Raw genomic sequence first — 22,033 nt, 5'->3', positions numbered from 1 at the left:
TTTCAGTGGAGAAAAACCCCAAGAATCTGCTGATAATGATTTTAAAGTGTAGCTTCCAGTTATACATGTGTTGAGCCCTGGGCTGTCCATCAGTGGCTAAATGAATAGTTAACATGGGCCTTTTCCATGCCAGTTTGCTACCTCAACTTTTCCTAAAAATTGCTTTTTCTCAGAGTTGTTATTGATGCTGGTGTCAGAGTATCTGTTAGTCCTGGGGACCAGTCTGAGGGTGGTGTTTCACAGACCCCAGAGCAGGGGGCTGAGCCCAGTGACCAGCCCCTGAACCCTCAGACATCACTGGTGGGTCGGGAGGGAGTGTCTCATCCTCACTTGTATCTCCTGCGGCCCCCTGTCCCCTTTGACTTGTGGTTAAACTGAGATATAATTATGCTGGAAGCGTGGCTATCAAATGTGATATTATAATTTACAGGACCTAGTGCTTTGTGGGCTCCTTCTCAGCGTTCACTAACCAATCTTCCTTGCCCTGGCTGTGTGGGTTTATCTCTGCCTTGCAGTCGGTGAGGCTGAAGCTCGCAGGTCAAACGTCTTGCTCAGGGGTTAAATGTCTTGCTCACAGCCCAGAGCAGAGACAGGAGCTGTCAAGAAAGTTCTTAATCAGAGAGTCTATCTCCTGTGATTCACAGTTTAACCATGGCCTTTACCTTTAGAGGAATCCCATTTTTGGCAGCCTGGCCTAGAAAGCTGGGAGCAGCCCAGGGATGGGGAACATCCTCATCCTGTCCCTGCTCTGATGGCCCTTTTCTGCTTGGGCTTGCTCAGACATCTTGCCATGATTTTATTTTATGAGAATAAATTGGATATTAAGACAATACATATTTCTAATGGCATGTGAAGGTTTCCAACCCTTGCCTTCTATTTAGTATGAGGACTTGAGGAAGTAGCATCAAGTTGCACCAGGGAAGATTTAGATTAGGTATTAGGGGAAAGTTCTTCATGGAAAGGGTTGTCAAACATTGGAAAGGGCTGCTCTGGGAAGTGGTGAAGTCACCAACCCAGAAGGTGTGTAAAAGGCATGTGGAAGTGGCACTTGAGGTCATGGTTTAGTGGTGAAGATCTTTTCTGACCTTAATGATTCTGTAATTTCACATTAACTTGTTATTGTAGATGAGATGTGTCAAGAACAAGAGCGAGGCAAGTTTTGTGGAAGATTTGTTCTAACATAGCCATAGATGGAGAAAAACAGGGGAGATATAGGCCCATGACTCTCTGCAAGACATTGAGATACTGAAAGTGATAACCTTCCCTTTGGTTTAGCCCAGGGGTTAAATTTGGTAATGAAAGTGCTGCCATTGGTGGATTTTGAATATCAAAAATATTCTTTCTTCAGAAGCTGTTCAGTTACTTCAGACTGTTAAGTTACTTCATAACCTTTGTTTAAAACTGTGTTTAAGGCTCTTCTCAGGTGAGTTAACAACTGAAGAGCTCTTACACCCCTCTCCACAGATAAGGCTTAGGCTTGTACTGTAGTAGTTGCTCTTATCATCTCTCAGCATATGTGCTTCCTATGAACCAGAATAGAAATTGTAAGAAATTCCTGGTATTATTTGCTTCTTGCCTGGACTAACACCTAAAAGGTAGCACAGTTCAGCACAAACCAAACAGCATTTCCTAGTATCAAAAAGGAAACCACTGTCAAGACATCAGTATGAAAAATAACTTTGTGAAAATACAGGCAAAGAATGGAGAGAAATATCATTTGACATGCTGGATCTCAGCAAATGTCATGTTGGTTTTACCTCACCTGTGTGTGATAAACCCATATTCAGCAGCATCTCAGCTTCCCCAGGGACATGAACAACAAAGTGGATTATCCCAAGCACTCCTTGATGTCAGCTCCGAGAAACAGGAACACCCAGGCAGCATTTCATCTCACCTCCTGTTTGTTCTATTCCACATGAGTAGGGAAGCAGAATCTCTTGAAATTTCCAGAAAAAGCACAAAGGTTGTGCCTGGATACCCTGCAGTAACCCAGCAGGGTGCCTGGCACTCCAGGGTGGCACCTCAAGTTGTAGGAGATCCCTTCCAGCTCCTGCTGCTGCCATGCTCAAACACCATAGCTGGATATCCAGAGCATGAAAGTTGGCTCTCTGGGGAAGAGGCTCCCTCAGAAATCTCTGATAATAAAATAATTCCTTGTTGAATATTCATTGGCCCAGATAAAGGGGGAGGAAAGAGAAAAAACTCAGAAAATAACCCAGAAAACACCTGAGAGTTTTGCCAAAATTATGCATCCTCCCATAATTGAGTTGGAGTTTTATAGAATAGTGTTTTCTGAGGAAAACACAGGTTTATTAGGAAATTTTCACCAGCTTTAGTTTGAACTACACTCTCTACAAATCATAGAATCACATTTTGAGTTGGAAGGGAGCTGAAAGATCATCTTGTTCTACCCCTGCCATGGGCAGGGATCCCTTCCACTAGACCAGGCTGCTCAGAGACACATCCAACCTGGCCTTGGACACTTCCAGGGATGGGGCAGTCACAGCTTCTCTGAGCAACCTGTACCAGGGCCTCAGCACCCTCACAGGGAAGAATTTCTTCCTAATATCCAATCTAACCCTGCCCTCTCTCAGTTTGAAGGCATTCCCCCTTGTCCTGTTATTCCATGCCATTGTAAAAAGTCCCTCTCCAGCTTTCTTGGAACCTTGCACAGTGGCAGTGGTCATGAAGGTGAAACTGAGCTTCAGGCAGGTAGAAAATCAAGGCTACCAGAATTAGTAATTGATATCCTGGAAACCATAAATTTCCCTAATTTGACACTCTTGATTTCTTTATTATAATGGTGATTTGATCAATAGAAACAGGATGAAACAATAGAGGGGAGGAAACCACTGCCAAACTGTTTCTATAGGTAGTGATTATTTGTTGGGCCAATATTAGCTAAGAAACTCTGTGCAAGCAAGTGTTAAAATCAGGCCAGACTAGCCCCAGAACTTTAACATCTAATAAAAGGAGATATCCTTTAAACAGGTAGAAAAATGAAATAGAAATGCAGGTTCTTGGCTGGGTATCGCTCACCCTCTTGTGTCTTTATCTAGAATTGCAGTCTTGTGGAGAAAATTATTTTTACAGGCCTAAAATAGAAAGGGAAGGTGCTAAGTGGGTTCTGCCCTGCTCAAGGCTGGTTTATGTGATTCAAGGGCTATGGAAAACCAGGACCCTTTGGGGAGCAGCTGGAGGTCTGGTGGGACACCCCAGTAGGGTGCAAGGTTAGTGGGAAAGAGCCACATGAATGAAGTTATCATTTATCACCTGCATGCACAGATGTAGCAGAATCTCTGTGATTAGGTCAAAGTCAAACATACAACATGTGCCTCTTATTTTGCCTCTACAAAAATTACATCCCTTTTTGATTTGTATTTCTTTTCCTTTCTCATCCACACTCCCATGAAGTATAAAAGAGCCTCAAAATATCCATAAGGAATTTTCCAAATTAAAGAAAAACCACACCCCTTGATTTATAAATAACTTTAATTAAAATCTCTGTTTGTGAACTGGTGGTAAATCATGTGTTTATTGAGCAGGAAGACATTCCATTGGCAATCAACAAAAAGTTAGCAGAAGAAAGTTTAGTGGCATTTAACGAATTATGCAAAAAAAACTGAAGTGTTTTAAAAGTGGGTTTCCCATTAAAAAGAAATAAATCAGTGCCAGATCCACTGCAAGGAAACCCACAAAGTAACATTAAGCATGATTTCTACAAAACCTAAAATAACATCAGAGGTTATTTTGAGCTACTAGTCTAATTTAGGACTGAAGTAATGGTCAGATTTCAGATAAAATTGTTACCTATTGGTCAATATGAGCAGATGCTCTTTAGTGAATAAACTTTACAGGGAGTTCTACTCTTTCCTTATAATCTCACAGCAGCTGTAATGACATCCAGCAGGACTTTAGATGATTTGAGTGGTGCATTTGCAGCTTGCAGGACACTCCTTCTTCACCAGTGGGTGGCTACAGCCAAACAATATTTTCAGATTTTTGCAGTTTCCAAGGAAGTCTTGATACTTACAAGGGTTGGCTAAAATAAAAGAGAGAGGAGCAAACACATGAAAAAACACATGAAGTATTATTTGGAAGCCTTGATTTGATACTTCTGCATTTTCCAGAAATTCCAGTTGTTCATGTCTGTATAAACTTTGTACTTTTGCTCTGCTGTTAAAATGGCTTGAACATTACAGAATGCCTTTTTTAAGGAGAATGGAGTGACTTACTGCAAAGTCCTTTGTCACAGTGGCCAGGACAGTCAGCACACTTTGGTCCACTTCTGTAAGGCATAGCTATTTGCATGGGGTTATTTCCTCTGAAATTTGAAAGAGTTACGAGACAAAACAAGATCAACATGAAGCTCTGAGCCATTAACAGGAGTTTGTTTTTTATTGCAGTGAAAGGCATCCAGAAGTTTTTGGATAAAAGTATTTTCATAGGCTGTCATGTTTTAGTTTCAGATATTCACCCAATACAAAAAATTTGATTTTAAATAAGAGAGACAGTAAGGTTTAGAGAAACAAGATTAATTGATTATTTGCATTTTATAGCATTATCTGTTAAAAAAAAAATTATATGCTTCCTAGCTCTGCTTCTCTAATAGATTTCAACTGATTGAGGTAATCATACAATCACAAATCACAGACTGGTTTGGGTAGGACGGGACCTTAGAGATCACTTAGTTCCAACCCCCTGCCATGGGGGGGTTGGGAGATCACTTCATTTCAACACCTTCCACTATCCCCAGTTTCGCCAAACCTCAGCAAAACCATTCTGAAATGCAGTCCTTTACCTCTGTGAATATTCATTTGCTCTTGGATTTCACTTTGCACCCGATTTTCTTCTTTATGGTCAAAATTACAGCATGATTTGTGCCTGATCCCTGATTCTGACAGAGATAAGCCCTTGTTTGTCTGCTGAAATCTCCCGACATGCAATAAAATAAATACTGATATATTACACATGCTGTTAAAAACCCGCAATTCACATTGGTATTTTCAAAAGTATAAATGGTTAAAGTAGATTGCAATTGTTTTATCCTATAGCCAAGAATGTTTTGGAAACATATCCATAATCATCACAACTGAGTGAGAAGGCAGTACGTACGCGGGGCAGTATTGGCAAACGTAAAAGTACTTGTACGGGCCTGTGGGACAGTAGGAAACTCCACATCCCACCTTGTAACTGTTGTACCAGATTAGCTGTAGGATAAAAACCAAACACATTATTTCAGAGTCATCCCTCTTGAATTCTCATTAGAGAACCTCAGAAAATAACAGAACCAGAAAATAACTTTTTCTTTCATTTTTTCTAGTCAGCTTTTACGTTTAAAGTTTAGCTGTCAGAAAGAATACATAGAAAAATGAGTTTCCTCCAGTTACCAAATGTGTTTGAACACAGTGTCTGGCAGGACACTAAAGTTGAAATTCAAATATTTTCATCACAGCTATTTTGCTTTGACACTTCTTAATAATGTATTTCAATCCCTGTACAGAAAATATTTATTTCTGAATTGAAGATATTTCTAAAGAAAGGCTTTTCTACAGAATAATATTTCTCTTTTGAACAGCTCTTCTGAAATACTGGTTCCATTGCCTCCTAATTAGATGGAAAAGAATTTTAGCTTATAATTCATCTTTGGATCAGAGTGTGAATGATAGATAATAGTTTGATGACACTGATAGTTTTTTTCTGATTACAAATAACTCCCAGCTGCCTTAAGTGTACTCTTATAATTCTGGTGTACCCCTGCAGTTTGTTTCAAGTCTCCATACCTGAGTGTAGCTCTCAACATTGACATTTTTCGAGATTGCTCCATATCCATACTTGAAGTTGGAGGACTGACTGTACCACACTTGAATTGCATCAGCCCATGTTCTTGGGTAGGATGACAGCAACACATTCTCACCACAGGTGACACCTGGAGAAGAAGTAAATCTATTTCATTAGGAAAGAAGCAAACTGTAGGGCGGGAGGTGGGACAGAGGGGCTGTAGCTATATTCTTTAAAAAATGCCTATGATGCCAACCACTTTGCCCTGTGATTTTAAGGAGTTCCAAGTTGTCTTTCAGAGTATTCATCTGACAAAAATGATGTTTTTGTGTTTCATAATCACAGACTCACAGAGTGGTTTGTGTTGGAAGGGACCTAAAGATCATCTTGTTCCAAGCCCGTTGCCATGGGTAGGGACATCTTCCACTAGACCAGGTCCTAAAGTGGTATTCTAATAATCTTAAAAAGCTATTCTACAACAGATTAAAAGTCATCCTTATTTCTCTTTCACATTCACAGGGGTCATCTGCAAACTGCCATCAACCCATCAGCTCAGGCTCCACCTTTGTCAGTACCATTAATAACTCTCTTGTCTCTTGGACTGATTTTCATCCCACACTGACTTGCCCATTTCTGAGCATTTTTGGCAGCTTTCTCACTCCACACCTGAAAGACACAAAGGAAGAAGTATCCAGGTCATAAATAGGTTGGTGCAGCCCATGAGAAGAAGAAGAAAAACATAGGAATGGGTGTTGAGCACTAGATGCTCCCGTGGCCCTCAACAGAAAGAGGAGTTGTGCTGTTTTACTCTCTTGGGGCACGGGAACCACATTTCTTCAACTCTTAAAGGTGTCAGAGCAGGTTATTCTGCACAGTTCTGTCACACAGTCCCAATCTCCAGATGGTGCAGATTAAAGGGGTTTTTATAACTTACTGCTGAGCTCTTTCAGCTTTGTGTCCAAGTGAACACTGCTGGGTGCACTGGACTAAAAAGTATAAAACTGATTTTCAGTCCAGGTGCAGCTGAGTTGTGGCGATTGATATCAGCTGGGCTTTGAACCTGAGGAATGTTTGCAGGCCTTGCTAGGCAGGCTTAGCCACAAAGCACTGACCAGCTCATCTGTTCATGGGACAGGGATAACAAGGAATATCAGGGGTGACAGGGATGGGAGAAGTTTTGCAGATCTAGATCCCTTTTGCCCTCCTGACAGTGTGAGATTCAGAAGCTGCTGCTCGGGCTCCCGTTCCCCCTTTACTTTGCGTGCTCTTTCCTTCATTCAGGGCTTGTGTTTCTCTTTTTAGAATCAGAGAATCATGGATAGTTTGGGTTGGAATGGGCAGTGAAGGATCATCTAGTCCAACCCCTGTGCAATGAGCAGGAACACCTTCAACTGGACCAGGTGGGTCCAAGCCCTGTCCAACCTGGCCTTGGACACTTCCAGGGATGGGGCAGCCACAGCTTCTCTGGGCAACCTGTGCCAGGGCCTCACCACCCTAATAATAAAAATCTTCTTTCTTTATTTAATCTTAATCTACCTGCTTTTAATTGAAAACCATTACCCCTTGTATTATTGAAAGAGGCCCTGATAAAGTGTTTTTCCTCATTCTTGTAGACCCCCTGTAGGTACTGGAAGGGGCTCTAAGGTCTCCCTGGATCCTTCTCCAGGCTGAACACCCCCAGCTCTCCCAGTCTGTCTCCAGTGCAGAGGTACTCCAGCCCTTGGAGCATCTTGCTTGCTCATGTTGAGCTTCTCATCCATGAACACCTCCAAGTCCTTCTCATCAGGCTGCTCTTAATCCCTTCGTTCCACAGCCTCTTTTGATGCTGGGCTTGTCCTATCATTTCCTTTAAGGGAAAAGCAGACTAGCTGTAATTCATGGCTCACCATCTTCAGCATGTTCCTGGCTGTGGGAGTTACAGATCTCCGTATTTCATTGTGTAGCTCAAGGATCTGTTTTTCTTTTTGAGGCTTAAAATGAGGAAAGGAGAAAGCGTTCACTTTTTTATATGGAAAACCCTGGAAAAAAAAAACAAAACAGTGAAGGTCCCAGTTAACAGAAGTTTAATAGACAAGATAAATTATGAGCTTCTTGTCACTTTTGTTTGTCAACTGAATCTACCCCAAGAATTAATGTCATAAATTTTGTTTAACTTAAGACATTTATGGTGGTAGAAGTAACATCTCAGCCAGTTGTTTTAGGCTGCATCTATACTCAGGTAAAGGAGACTATCAACTTACAACATGGTGCACCTGATATTTACTGAAGAAAATTTTAATTTTCTTTCCTAAAGTACTTGTTTCTTTCCATTCATTTGTACGAATAAAATAATGAGATAAATAGCTCACATTCAAGTGCCCACTTAGTAGATATCTACATCTTACAAGATTAATCCTCTCTAAGAAGTTTATGAATCAGATTTCTGAAACTTAAATTATTTATTTATTTATGAAAAATGTCTTTTAAAAATTAGTCCCGTGAAGGGAAGAATATTTTGGTAGGCAGAATCACCAAATGATTTGGGTTGCAAGCTTAAAGAGCCAGTAGCTCCAAACCACCTGTCATATACATGGACACTTTCCACTAGACCAGGTTGCTCAACCAACACACAAATAATAATAATAATAATAACAATAATAATAATAATAACAGTAATAATAATAGTTATACAAAGTCTGTACGCAATGAGAGTTCGTCTTCAATGTGTTACATTAACATACTAACAATACTTGCACCCCTAAATTCTAAATGTCTAGAGATCAAAAGATCAGACTACATTAGGCCAGATATCTACACAAAGGAGTCAGATATGGGTGTTTTGTACAGATGAATGTTCTTACCTGTCCATCAAATTGGTGTAGCAGAGCAGCCAGGAGAAAAATTGCAGTTAGTAGATCCATTTCTATAGGGGGAAAAAAAAAATCAAAACCCCAGAAACAATTAGTCTCTGTTGGATAAATGTTATGGCACAATGTGGTATGTGAGCAAGATACAAAACTGCTGCAACGTCAAGCCTGAACAAAGAAGTTTATTTTAGGTGATCCTGAATATGGATGTGCTGAAACTGTGCACGGGCACGGTCTCCTACAGAGAGAAGACTCCACCTTGCATGGAAGCAGGGACTCTAAATATCATAAAGTTGTGTGTTACTTGAAACAGATGGTTCAGTCCCCTTTTGACTCCTTTATTCAAGACATCTTGAATTTGCAGCATTTCCTTCATGTTTGGCTCCTTGTGTGGAAAAAAAAGCCCATTAATGTGTTCAGTACTGTCACATCAGAATCCTTCTCAAGCATCATCTACAGTGAGATCTGGTGTTTTGGAGTGGAGCACTGAACACATGGGCTGTTTTCTCCATTTCTTTCCCTGCTCCCCATTTCCTCATTAAATCAGCATCATAATGGCTGAGGCAAACGGTGGTGATCACCCTCATGTTTCATCTGACACCTAGACACAAAGAAAACCTTCAAATACGATGTTGTTAACAAATAATGTTGGCTACTGCACTCTGAGTCCTAAGGCACCTCATACCGTTGTACACAGACACTCTGAAACCACTCATATACACAGGACAATTTTTCTGCATGTCAGGAAAAGCAAAAGTTATATAACTTTGTATTGATGAGAATATATGAGGGAAAATGTCTTTTTGGTTGTTAAAGAGTAAAGATGTGGAAAATCCCAAAGAAGACTAGCTTTGAGCTCAGCAGGTTACCTAAAACCAGACAGGCAAGAGAGAAATAGAGATAATAAAACCCAAAAAATATAAAAAGCCTTAGAGGTGGCCTCACAGAAAAACCCACGGTGTGAACAGTACAGGTCAATAGAAATCTAGGAAATCCTGCTTGATAGGGAAACTATCATTGTAAAAAAAAAAAATTAAATTGTCCCTCCTTTTGTTTAGAACCAATATCTGTTGTCCTATCCCGTAATTCAGATATTCAGTCTTTATTTTCTTCTTCCTGTGATTTCATAAGGAAATCATTTGCATGAGGTAGAGGCAGGGATCTCACTGATATTAATGAAGAATAAATTCTTAAACTGAAAGGATATTTTTAGACATAGAAGAGTTTTCTTGCCCTTACATGCAGAAACAAAATCTTTTTGCGACCTCCTGGATTAAGTGCTGCCACTGGAAACAATTTCTAGATCCAGAGTTAAAGTTGATTAAATACTACCGCACATCTTCGACTGCCAGACCTACTGTCCAATCTGCCTCTTGGACTAAATGTGTGGGGCTTTACTTTCAAAATCAAAAGATGATAGTTCCCAGATACAATTATCCTTCCCTGTCAATAGTGCTCAATCCACTAAGTCACTTCTATGCTTCTGACAAACAAATGCCAGCAATGCACTTTCAGGCAGCTCTTCTTGAAAACCTGAGGTCTCATGAAAATTTGATTTGGTATAAAAAGAGATAAAATAAACACTGATAGCTTCAAAACTAGAAAAAAAAAAGTTATATTTGAAAAATACAGTCTTACGTTTAATCCTGGTGTTTCACTCCTCAGCAGAACCTTTCTCCTGGCATTTGATACAGCTTTCAGGGCATAGCAGGTTTGAAAGTTTGGAAGAGTGGGAATATTTTCAGTTACTTTAATATCTTTTTCCTCTACCTTCTTTAATTTACATCTTTAAATTTCATAAAAAAAAAAAATTCACTCTGCATTAAGAAAAGGCAATCAGCTTATCACATACTGTAATATAGATCAGACATTTTAGCGCATATATACACGAAAGTTTGGACAGATAGTTAACATTTACAGATGACCAAGTTATGAGTTGAGCTATACTTGTATATCCCAATACTCAAGTGAAATAAATTCAACCTATCAAAATAATTCAAAAGACATTAGAAAAGCATTTCCCATGACTGACCACCCTCTGATTGATTTATATTCACATTTCAAGAATGAAGCAAGTGGGTCCAAGAGTTACATTTTGATCCAAGGAAATATGGGAATTAGACTCCAGTGAAGCCATTTTTCACCCCTACAGGTGCAAGGTGTGGTTTCAGAGCAGAAGATAAAAATTATTTTATGTTCTTCCTCTGAGATACTATAAACAGACATTTTCTTTTAATTATCACATTTGGTACAACTTAGCTATTAGTTGCATTAACCTTTGTAGCACAATGCCCAATCAATACTGACCAAGAGACTCTACGGGTAAAATCCCTAAGGCTGAAATTCAATTCTGCATACATTACCTTCATCCACCAGAATCCTCCTGTATCTGAGGAAGTGGCAGGGGTGTGAGGCTCTCCCCAGTGCAGGGTTGTATATATATATATATATATATATATATATACACATTTTGCCTTTTTTTTTCCTTGTCAATATTTATTGCTGATAAATGACATCAGCTTTGGGCCTGCCCGTTGTGGAAGAAAGAACTTTTCTTAAGGAACAGGTGACTGAAAATGAACCAATAGAGCTGCATTGTTCTGGATTTTTTTTTTTTTTTTTTTTTTTCTTATCTCCAGGGCAAGGAAAAAGAGAAGACAGAAGACCTGTCCTTTTGCAGAACTTCAACTTCTAGTCTGATCAGCAAGCTACAGTGCTAATGTGTTCACTAAATAAAAGCTTGAGTTCAGGGCTGTTGTTTCAAAGTTGTCTTTCCTGTCTCTGGCAAAAGAGTAGGATAAATATTTTGAGGCACATACATAAGTGAGCAACTTCTTAGCTGTGCACAGAATGACCTGCACTGTGGGCAACACAGTGATATTTTCTTTCAAGCGGTTCCTGAACTTCTATTTGCTGAATAAAATATATTCTATTAGCTCACTGCAGCTGTGGCACTGGACATAACTTCTTACCAGGGCATGTATTGATAGGACAGAGGGGAATGGCTTTAAACTGAAAGGGGGAAGGTTTAGATTGGATATTAGGGAAGAATTCATGACTATGAGTGTGGTGAGACACTAGAAGAGGTTGCCCAGAGAAGCTGTGGCTGCCCCATCCCTGGAAATGTTCAAGACAAGGCTGGATGGAGCTCTGAGTAATCTGGTCTAGAGGAGGGTGTCCCTGCCCATGGCAGGGGGTGGAACAAGATGATCTTTAAGGTCCCTTCCAACCTAAACCATTCTGTGATTATCTGATTCTGTGATTATTGTACACATAACTCACCCCACATGTTGGTCAAGGTTAACTTACTGCGGAATGGCTGCAGATGTTGCACATTTTCCCTCTTCAGTTGAGAGATGTGTGGCATGTGCTCTGCTCTAGTGCAGCATAGAATGGTCAGGTTGAAAGGACCTTAAAGACCTTCCAGTTCCAACCCCCTGCCATGGGCAGGGACACCTTCCACTATCCCAGGTTGCTCCAAGCCCTGTCCAACCTGGCATCACTCAGTTCACATTTCCTTTTTGCAGAATCTTTGCTTTCATTTGCTTAAAAGGTAATATCACAATGGCAGCTTTGACAGGCCCTCATTGCTGAAACACAACCTTTCTTGCTTCCTTCCATGCAGTCTAGTGGCTATCAGAAGGCATAAAGCATCTGCACATCTCCTTATTCCCTTCTTGGTTCCCTTCCTCATCCTTGCCTTTGCTGGGGTATGTTGCACACTGAGCACCCTTTTCACCATGCTGGCTCAAGGTTGCTGCCCACACTGCAAGTAAATATTGTCTCACCGTTTCCAGATTTCTGCAGAATTTCTGCAGCTGTCTGCTGTTGCCAGCATTTTAATACTGTATTATAATCCCTGTGTTGGAAAACATAGCTGCCTTTGTTCTTTCTTTGTATAGCGGGCAGCACTTAGGGGAAGTTGCCTCTGATAAGGTCTCCCATATCTTTCCATGTTCTGAGATAAGGGCAAAGGTACTTTTTTATCTGAAGTGCTTGTAACAATTTTGATGAGACCAGGGTTATCACCATCAGAAAGCCTCATAAGACACCTACCACAGTTATTAAGACTGCATTTCTATTGACTGTGAGGGGAGGCAGTCTAGCAGCTCCAGATTCCCAATGTCCTGGGAGATACTTCCATTCTTTTACCCCATCTACCATACTCAGCAATTTTCATTAATTCACTACAGTCACCTGAGTTTTATTTGTGCTGTTAAAACAAAATTATGCTAGTGCAAGTATTTCTTTAAAGCATGCCCCACCTGTTTGAATAATGAAAACGATTTGTTCTCTAAAGGATGACTGTCAGATATGCTGCAATTCATGGTCTGTGGGTGAAATAATTGGGAAGAAATAAAAGATTAATAAAACTGACATCTGGAACCATGGTACAAAGAACAATTTAGCGTAGCAATTGCTACTTCCTCATGTGGATTATCTGAAGGGGTGAGGTAATTTAAATAAAAAAATAAATTAAGAATTCATTCCATGGCCTTCTGCAAATGTATGAATATTTTTAAAGATAAATCTATGGAAAGTTCTTTAAAAAAAATCAGCTCAAAGGATTTGACTGTGGAAGTTCTCCTACTGCCCTTGTGAAGACAAAAATCCAGTTTCTTCAATTCTTTGTTTCCACTGAAGTTAATGACAGCTAAAGTAGGGCTTTAGATTCCATACAGTTCTGTGTGGTTCAGAACTTTGCATAGATCTTTTCCTTGGCTGTACAGAACACCTTGCAGACCCGACTTTATTTGGCAAAAAGGAACATTATTTCTTCCACACAACCCAACTCACCTTCCATTCCAGATTGTTATCATTAGGGAGAGAAGCAACAGAGTCAATCAATCCAACAGATGCTGTCAGAGGCGGGCAGATGCCCCTCCAAAAGAGCCAGCCCAAGCAAAGGCCAGGCATGGAAATGCAGAAGTTAGGAGTCTCTTCAAAGGCTGTTGGACCACCAGGGTTGAGATGTTGGGCTTGCAAATAGGAAATTGTGATGGCAGCACTCTCGTAACCCCACATCATTGGTTTTGAATTGGAGGAGGCGTGTGCCCAGCCAGGGTGAAAAGCAGGTAGAGAAAGTGCATGCTTCTCAGGAAAACGCAGCATTCCATGTGTGCCTTTGGTCTTCAGCGAGCCAAGCTCCTCACCATGGCTCCTCTCCATCACCTCTCGGTCCAAGGAGATGTGCTGGTCAGGTCTCTGCCCTCTGTGGCACAGGTGCAGTCTTTAAGGGTTGAAATTGGCTTTCAAAGGAGACATTTCAGGGACCTTTGCCTACAGGTGATCTCTAACAGCAGACCTGGAGGCTGGCAGTGTGAGGAGAAGCTGTGGCTGCCCCATCCCTGGAAGTGTCCAAGGCCAGGTTGGACAGGGCTTGGAGCAACCTGGGATAGTGGAAGGTGTCCCTGCCCATGGCAGGGGGGTTGGGAATGGAGGTTATTTAAGGTCCCTTCCAATCCAAACCATTCTATGATTCTATGACTGCAGTAAGTCTCCTTCTGTGATACTTTGAAACTTGAAACCTTTGCCTGTGTATTTATCACCAAGGAAAATAAACAAAAAACCTAAATGAACCAACAGTAACTGCACATAAGCACTGTATATTGGAATAATTAAAAAAAAAATATTGTTATCCAGAAACTTTTAGAGGCCTAGTCCTTCTCTTGTGCTCCCAGAAAGTGATCTGTAAAAAAAAATAGGCTGTTCCTTAGAGATGTTTTTCTATATGTTTCTAGAAAGTTTACAGCAAGGAGATTTCATGGTTTCCTTGGGTGATAAACTTATTTCATAGTACTACTATTCTAGAAGGCTTTTAAAGTCTAACTTACAAAATTGCAGAAGGAATTTTGCATATGTGTGTGAAAGTCATTTTCATGAAGCCCAAAATGGATTAGTAAATGATCCAATCACTACAACCATACACTTCTCGTATCAAAGTTCAATACATGCCCATGCTCATGCTCTTTTCAATCTTTGCTGAAATGTGGCAAATCTGAGTAGTGTAAAAATGCATAATTGTTCTTTTTTAAGCATACAGAGATTGTCACTTCAGCTTCACCATTAGAACAACAGTATTTTTTTCAGATATGTCTTCCTCTGTGAGAGTCAGGTGTAACCAAACAGAAGCCCAGCTGATCCTTTATAACAAATTGCTTGTTTAAAATAAGCCTGGCCAACAGGAAACAGAGCAAACAAACCACAGTGAGTTTTCTTAGAATCCAAACTGACTTTTGATATAGGCAATTTATTAATTTTACTGTTTTTTAAAGGAAGTGAGAAATACACCCTTTTCTCTCTAAGTAATAGTGAAAGACACAAAGCAATGCAGACTCAAGCTATCATAGATAACTTGAATGTAATGATCATCTGGAGGCATTTGTTTTTTACTCATAGACAAAACAGGTTTTATGGGGTTGGCTTCAGTTTACATGGTTAATGACTTCAGACATTCTTGTTTGAGAAAAACAGGCTACACAATTTGAAGTTTTTCATTAATACCTCTTGGTTTCCTACATGTATTTGCTGGAAAAAGATTTTCTGTAATTTAGCAGTAGTGACAATGTGGGGCCTTCTACTGTGAAACCTTTTCAAAATTATGGGCATAAAATTAATTCCTTAAAATATTTATATTCCTTAAGTGCTTATATATGAGCATTTCAGCCTTTTCATGCATTTGACATAAAAGTAAAGCAGAAGGTTGGTCTTCTTTTGATGGTGTCCAGTTGGTAAAAATATCTTGAACTTTGTGTGAGTGAAACTTATGTTAAAATGTATTAGAAAACAGGAAAATCTGACTTCCAAGTCAGTGAGTCTCACATGGAGAATTCTATTGGACTGGTTACAGTAAGCAAATGAGAAATACTGGGAACTGTGAAAATAAGTATTCATAGATTGGCCACTTAAAATCACAGAATCCCAGCTTGAAGCGTCATTTGGAAATGACATTGCTGATTAAATGCAGTTTGACTCATAATAATTCCTGAACCAATTTGATTTGGCCACAGACAAGCCTCTTTGTGGAGTGGCTTCTCACCTTTTTTTGTAGTGGAATAGATTTGATAACAGTCTGAAGCTGGAAACAAGTTGATAAAAGATGAATATAAGCTGCATAACTTCAGGGTATTTTAAATACACGTTCAAAGCATATCTTGACTGAGGTGGCTTTCTACGCACCTCACTGAAGCTGAGCCTTTCCACAGCCTGACGTGAAGGAACTATATGGCTGGATGGGGAAAAAGGCAAGAGGGAGCACCTACTTGCTGGAAAAGGCCCTGAGGAAAAGTGCTGCAAAGGCAGACATAGATTCCCGGTTTCTGCATCCTGCAATATTTTTCCTTTTAGAGACATGTGATGTGATAGAAAATGCACACACAGTCCAGAAAGATGAGCCTAGAACACACTGTTCTGTAATGAACCACGGAAAAATGATTGCTAAGGAAAAAATATTTCATGATTGAAACCAATACACAACTTTTACAGCTTTCTGCTGTTGGAAAATATCCAGTTGTCCACACGACTATCGATATCTCAGTACACATGCTTGCGTTAGTGCTTTTCTATGGTCAAGTCAGGGAAAAGCAAATATGTGCAGTTCTTCATAAATCGATGAATAAACTCTTTTGAGATAAGTCATAAAATACACTTGAATTATACAGTTGTCTAATTAAAAGAGGGTATCTGAAATGTAGGTTTCTACTTCTAAGTTAGTTATCCCATCAGAAGGAGGGAGATCTTCTAGGTTAGTGGAGACCTAAGTCTAAATGCAGCAGCCTGTAAGGAGGCACTTGGCACTATCTCATATAAAACAAGATCTCCAAGACACCCTCGCAGTGCTAAGGATGTTGCAAAGTGCATATGGAAAACTTGAGCCTTTCCAGGTTTTAGCTGGAGCCCTGGCAGGATACCCTGGGGAATGTCAGAGAGTTGTGGACTCACAACTGAGCTAAATGCTTAGGGGAATATGAAAGGCTGAGAGAATTGGGATTGTTCAGTCTGGAGAAGAGAAGGCTCCAGGGAGACCTTAGAGCACCTTTCAGCACCTAAAGGGGCTCCCAGAGAGCTGGAGAGGGACTTTTGGCAAAGGCATGGAGTGACAGGACAAGAGGTCATGACTTCAAACAGACTGAGGGCAGGGTTAGATTAGATGTTGGGAAGAAATTCTTTACTCAGAGGGTTGTGAGTTGGCACAGGTTGCCCAGAGAAGCTGTGGTTGTCCCATCCCTGGAAGTGTTCAAGCCCAGGCTGGACAGGGCTTGGAGCAACCTGGGATAGTGGAAGGTGTCCCTGCCCATGGCAGGGGCTGGAACAAGATGATCTTTCAGGTCCTTTCCAACCCAAACCACTCTGTGATTCAGCAATTCTATGATTCTATGAATATTAATTGACTGCTATGCAGGCATTTGTGTGCAACCATGAAGCTATTAATTATATCTCTGAGATGTAAACTGACATCTAGATCCACTATCAAGTTGCAATTATATAAATACTGTGACCCAGTTTTATTCTGTTCATCCAAACACTGACCTGATGAAGAGTACTTTGGGTTTTGCAGTGGCTGGCCCTCAGCTGTCACTGATGTCTGTCAATGTCCTTCACCTCCTATTGTTCTTTGATTCTATTCTTCATTTTCCCTTTTTCTGAGTTTGAGCCCATATTTTCCCTTCCCTTTCACCCCATTATCTGCTCTCAAACTCCTCTCAAACTCGTCTCAGATAAGCAGTCCTTTCCTGATTCCTTTTCTCCCTTTGAACCTAGTTTTGCCTCTAGTGTATCCAAACCATGATATTTCTGATCATTCCCATTGCAATCTTGTCTGTATATGGTATTACTGACACAGTAAATGTGAGAGCCACTGCAACCCAAAGCAGCCCTGCCATTTTCCAGGTCATACTGATTGTATTTACTTTACCATACCCAGCCACTTGACATAATTATTCCACTTTAGCCTTGATTCTTCCAGTTGCAAACAAGCAGGTTCTTATCTTTTTGTGCCAGCAGTTTGCATACCAGAGCAGCAGAGTAACTTGTATAATATTTTTGTACGTAAAGGAAAATGTAAAAGTTTCTTTTTAAGGACTTTGACCATGAGGCCTCTTCATCTCACAGGCTTGCTTGATGGAAGTTTGAAATATTAGACGTGTTTTGCCATCAGCATAGCTTCCAGGGATTTATGCATTGCTTTTTCAATAATTCAATTCAAAATTTTTCCCTGGATCAGATGAGGTCAGTGGTTCAAGTGCTCCTTTAGTTCCTTTTTTTTAGGCAGAAGTTCCATATCCATCTTCCCAATTTTCCCAATTCTCTAAATGACTTTTGTGTGATGATTTCCTTCATGAAGTTGGTTGCTAGAATCACAGAATTCCAAGGGCCCTTAAAGATCATATAGTTCCAATAGGCAGGGATGAGACCCACAGGTTGCTCAGAGCCTCATCCAACCTTGCCTTGAACACTGATCATGGTTCAAAGATTTGTTCAATTAGTTCTTTAAGTATTGGTGGTGAATTTCATCAGCCTTGACTGCCCCTCTGTCATCCCACTGTTCTGTTGTAGTGAAAATCATTTGCATGGACATTTATTGCATTTCATCTCTGTATGAGTAGGGGCTTAAATTTCACTGCCTGGATTATCCCCATTGAGGAGATAAATATAAAAAAAATTTTACATTGTGACATTCTCATATGACAGACCTGCAGATTTCAGTCTCACAGACCTTTTTCTTGCTTGTCCTTTGCTCTGTGGAAAGCAAACACTTTGGGTCAGTGAAGTACCACTCCCACAGAGCCAGAGAGTGTTTACCAGGAAACTTGCTGTTTGCCAAAGTAATTTTTCTTTAATATTCCATATTGTACAAGCGGGGCATTTTTTCATCTTCTCTAAGGACACTTTTAGTGCCAAGTAACAAATCACAAGCTCTGTTCAGGTTATCAAAAAATCAAGTTAAGGTATATTTACCTTAAAAGAACGTCATCATCTGAGAGCCTGAGTTTATTAGCAAATTACTACTGCTTTCCTTGATTTCCCTTCCTTCCTTCCTTCCTTCCTTCCTTCCTTCCTTCCTTCCTTCCTTCCTTCCTTCCTTCCTTCCTCCCTCCCTCCCTCCCTCCCTTCCTTCCTTCCTTCCTTCCTTCCTTCCTTCCTTCCTTCCTTCCTTCCGAATTCCTTCCTTCCGAATTCCTTCCTTCCTTCTTCTCTTTCTCTCCTTCTCCCTCTCTCTGTCTTTCTCTCTCTCTCTCTCTTTCTTTCTTTCAGCACTGCTATAATACCAATCACTATCAGCTCTGTGGACACAGATGGCTCTAATAGCTCACCCAAAAACCTGGTCATTCCCAATTAGCTCCTAACCCAATTTCAAGCCTTTTTAAAATAATTTTTTTTCCTTTTTACCTTTCAATGTTGATGTTTGCCTTTTTAAATCGTTGAGCTACTAATACACGTATCTCAACAGTACTTAATTTCTCTGTTTTTACTTCGCTGACCCTCTGCAAACTTTCCATCTGCTCCTTCCCAGTAGCAGGAGTGAAGTGTGAGTGACTGAGCCATGGATATCAGGAACACAAGCAGCCAAGCCCTGGCACGCATCTGGATGGAGCTCCAGATTGCAGAACAATGGGATTACACTCATTCTTAGAGGAAAACTCAAAGCTGGCACAGGCTGCCCAGAGAAGCTGTGACTGTCCCATCCCTGCAAGTGTTCAAGACTGGGTTGGATGGGACTTGGAGCAACCTGGGATAGTGGAAGGTGTCCCTGCCCATGGCAGGGGTTGGAACCAGGTGATCTTTAAGGCCCCTTCCAACCCGAACCATTCTATGATTCTCTGATATTTTCACCAAGCCACTGCCCCTGGTTTGACAACCTGGAGCCTCAGGGCTCTGAAGATTTCCTTGCAGAATGATAAAACACAAAATGACCAATCTGGCCTTGAAATATCCAGTGATGTAACTGAGAGCTGACCTGACCTTTTGGTTTACCAGCAACAAATTGGTATTTGCATTTGAGGAAAGATGGCTATTTTAGTGACACTGGAGAGTCAACTGCTCAGTTTTCCACCAGAGGGCACTCCTATATTTTCAATGAAAGCAAGTTTCTGAACAAGACAGCAGTTTTGTGTGTGCAGTACAATTCCAGCTGTGGCAGGGCAAAGGGAAAAATGCAGGAGCAGAATGACCTTGTTGCACATCTGCCAGTGCTGTCCATCATCTGGGACACTCCACTGCCACCTGATGGGGCACAGCCAGGCTTCAGAACCACACATGTGACAGGCTGATGTACATAAAATAAATAACCAGTTCATACACACAGTGTCTGAACTTAATTAAGGGATCTGTGTCTTCCTCCTGAGGAGGAGCAAGGCCACCTGTGTCACCAGAGTTGGTTCCAGATTTCACCATTTTCCATGGAATATTCCATCCCATGCACAGTCCTGTGGTTTTATCATCGTTCATAAAAATACACATTGTTATAAAAATTAAATCACTTCAGCAGCTGATGCAGCTTGGGTTGATTGTGTAGTTTTGATGCTGTGCAGTTTACATCAATATACAATGCGAAACAGCTATCTGGAGTCAAATCTGTAGAAACGGAAGAATCTGTTAGTTTAGCTGGACTGTGTCACTGTCAGAGACATATATTATATGTGTATCCCCATATGTGTGTGTATATCTCCCTATTATATATTACAGGGCTTTTTAACCCCTTTTTTAGCTTTTTAAACTTGTTTCTAGAAGGATTTTCAGTAATTAGGTAATATGCTTGAATGAAGGAAATCCAGGCACTTTATTGATGACAAAAGAGAAATCATGATTTTGGGGGGAAAAATAAAAAAAACCCTAAGACTCTGAAGAAAAATGTTTCAGAAAATTAGAAGTTTGTTTAATTTGTGCATACAAGAGTAAACCACATTTCTTAACAGGCTCTCTCAAATCTGAATTATTTCCTAAGAGTTTATTAAAGTCAGGTTCATTCTTTAGTTACTGCAACATTTGGCAAAGGCAGTTTAAGGAGGAAATAAGATTTTCTGGTAATTTTAACAAAATATATATGAACAGAGTCAACAGAGATTGTAATTATGATGCACTGAGCAGTTTACATGTTCTGGCACCATATCAAAAGTGACAGATTCTCACAGCTACTCATAAACTGATCAGGTAAATACTTTGCTCTTCCTCTTAAATCAGAGAGAAGGAACAGCCTGAAATCTGACTGTCACACTCAGCTCTGCTCCAAGGAAACATCTCTGTTAAACTGCACCCAGATGAGACAACTCAGGGGAGAGCCAGGCTGAGCTAACACAGGTATAAGCATGTGTCATTTTTTCAATCCTTTCTTCTCACTTGTATTTTTCCTATGGACACCTTTGGCATGGTTTTTGTCTGTCAGAGTTGTTGTTTTCTTTCCCCAGCAGGTTATAGCTCTGCTTTCTGTGGCTGTGTGATGGCACCTTTAGCTGCCTGGTGACACCTCTCCCTTGTGCTCCAGCAAATGCTTCAGCCACTGTCTGCTCTGGCCTAAATCATCATTCCTAATGTAATCAAAGGGAGATAAGGAATATGGATCTCCTTATGAATATGTCAATATGTGATGTAGCAGATGACCTCTCTGCCTTCAGGATTTGAATATGGGGAAACTGATTCATCTAATGGGACCAGTCACTTCGCTCCTCTGGAGTGTTTCATGATTACTTATCTTAATGTACTTCTTAAACTTTTTCTTTCGACCCACTGCAGAAAATGTGTCAGTGTTTAACTCCCTGACAGTGTCTCCACTATTCACTTCCTGGCTTTTTGATCCAGAACCCTTTTTCTCTGCAGACCCCTCACCTTCCAGCTCCACCCCAGCCAGACCTGTTGTCATCAAAATCAACCTCACTATAGCTACAGGTCTCTTGAACCTGCAGATGATGATGATGAGGAAGACCTGTCCCTGCCAGAGCATGATCCAGACTGCTGGAGAGGGATTCATGTCACCAGGGCTCTACTTGAAAGCCATTCTCCTTATTCTGCCTTTAGAAGTAATGGAGGTATTTCAGGTCTGTATTTCACCTTTTGTTCTACAGCAGATGCCTGAGACAGGCTGGATGAGCAGAGAAGGTAAATGACTGCCTTGACACCAGTATCTTTTAATAAAGCATTATATGAGTCAAGTCAGTCACTATTCTATATCTCTCTCAGGGTAAGGTCGAGGAAAACAGTTGTTTGGGGAAGAGCTGTAAGGATACGAATGGTACAATTTGTCTATGGTAACATTTTGGGTCTTAAGGCCACTGGTTTGGCTGTGGTCAGTACAGCTGAACTCTGTCCCTTGAACCATGTCTTCCAAGATGCTGAAGGGCCCTTGGCATTATTAACCTGTCAAACATGCCAAGGCTTTTCTGGAAGGCAATGCTATTTGGTCTAAGCCAAAA

General features: G+C 40.6%; 1 protein-coding gene across 1 annotated transcript; it reads right to left on the bottom strand.

Moving 5' to 3' along the window:
* Positions 1–3,474: 3,474 nt before the first annotated feature.
* LOC125324182 (cysteine-rich venom protein-like) lies at positions 3,475–11,052 on the bottom strand. The gene is made up of 8 exons (XM_048299815.1): positions 10,991–11,052; positions 8,622–8,683; positions 7,668–7,799; positions 6,357–6,447; positions 5,784–5,929; positions 5,116–5,210; positions 4,236–4,324; positions 3,475–4,042 (listed from the first exon to the last, which is right to left on the bottom strand). The coding sequence occupies exons 2-8, from the start codon at positions 8,679–8,681 to the stop codon at positions 3,915–3,917; spliced, it is 741 nt and encodes a 246-aa protein (XP_048155772.1). The 5' UTR covers positions 8,682–8,683; positions 10,991–11,052; the 3' UTR covers positions 3,475–3,914.
* Positions 11,053–22,033: the final 10,981 nt, after the last annotated feature.

The sequence above is a fragment of the Corvus hawaiiensis genome, chromosome 3 (genome assembly GCF_020740725.1).
Source record: "Corvus hawaiiensis isolate bCorHaw1 chromosome 3, bCorHaw1.pri.cur, whole genome shotgun sequence".
Taxonomy (NCBI): Eukaryota; Metazoa; Chordata; class Aves; order Passeriformes; family Corvidae; genus Corvus; species Corvus hawaiiensis.
Note: the sequence above shows the minus strand (reverse complement) of the source record. Positions and strands in the feature narration are given on the sequence as shown.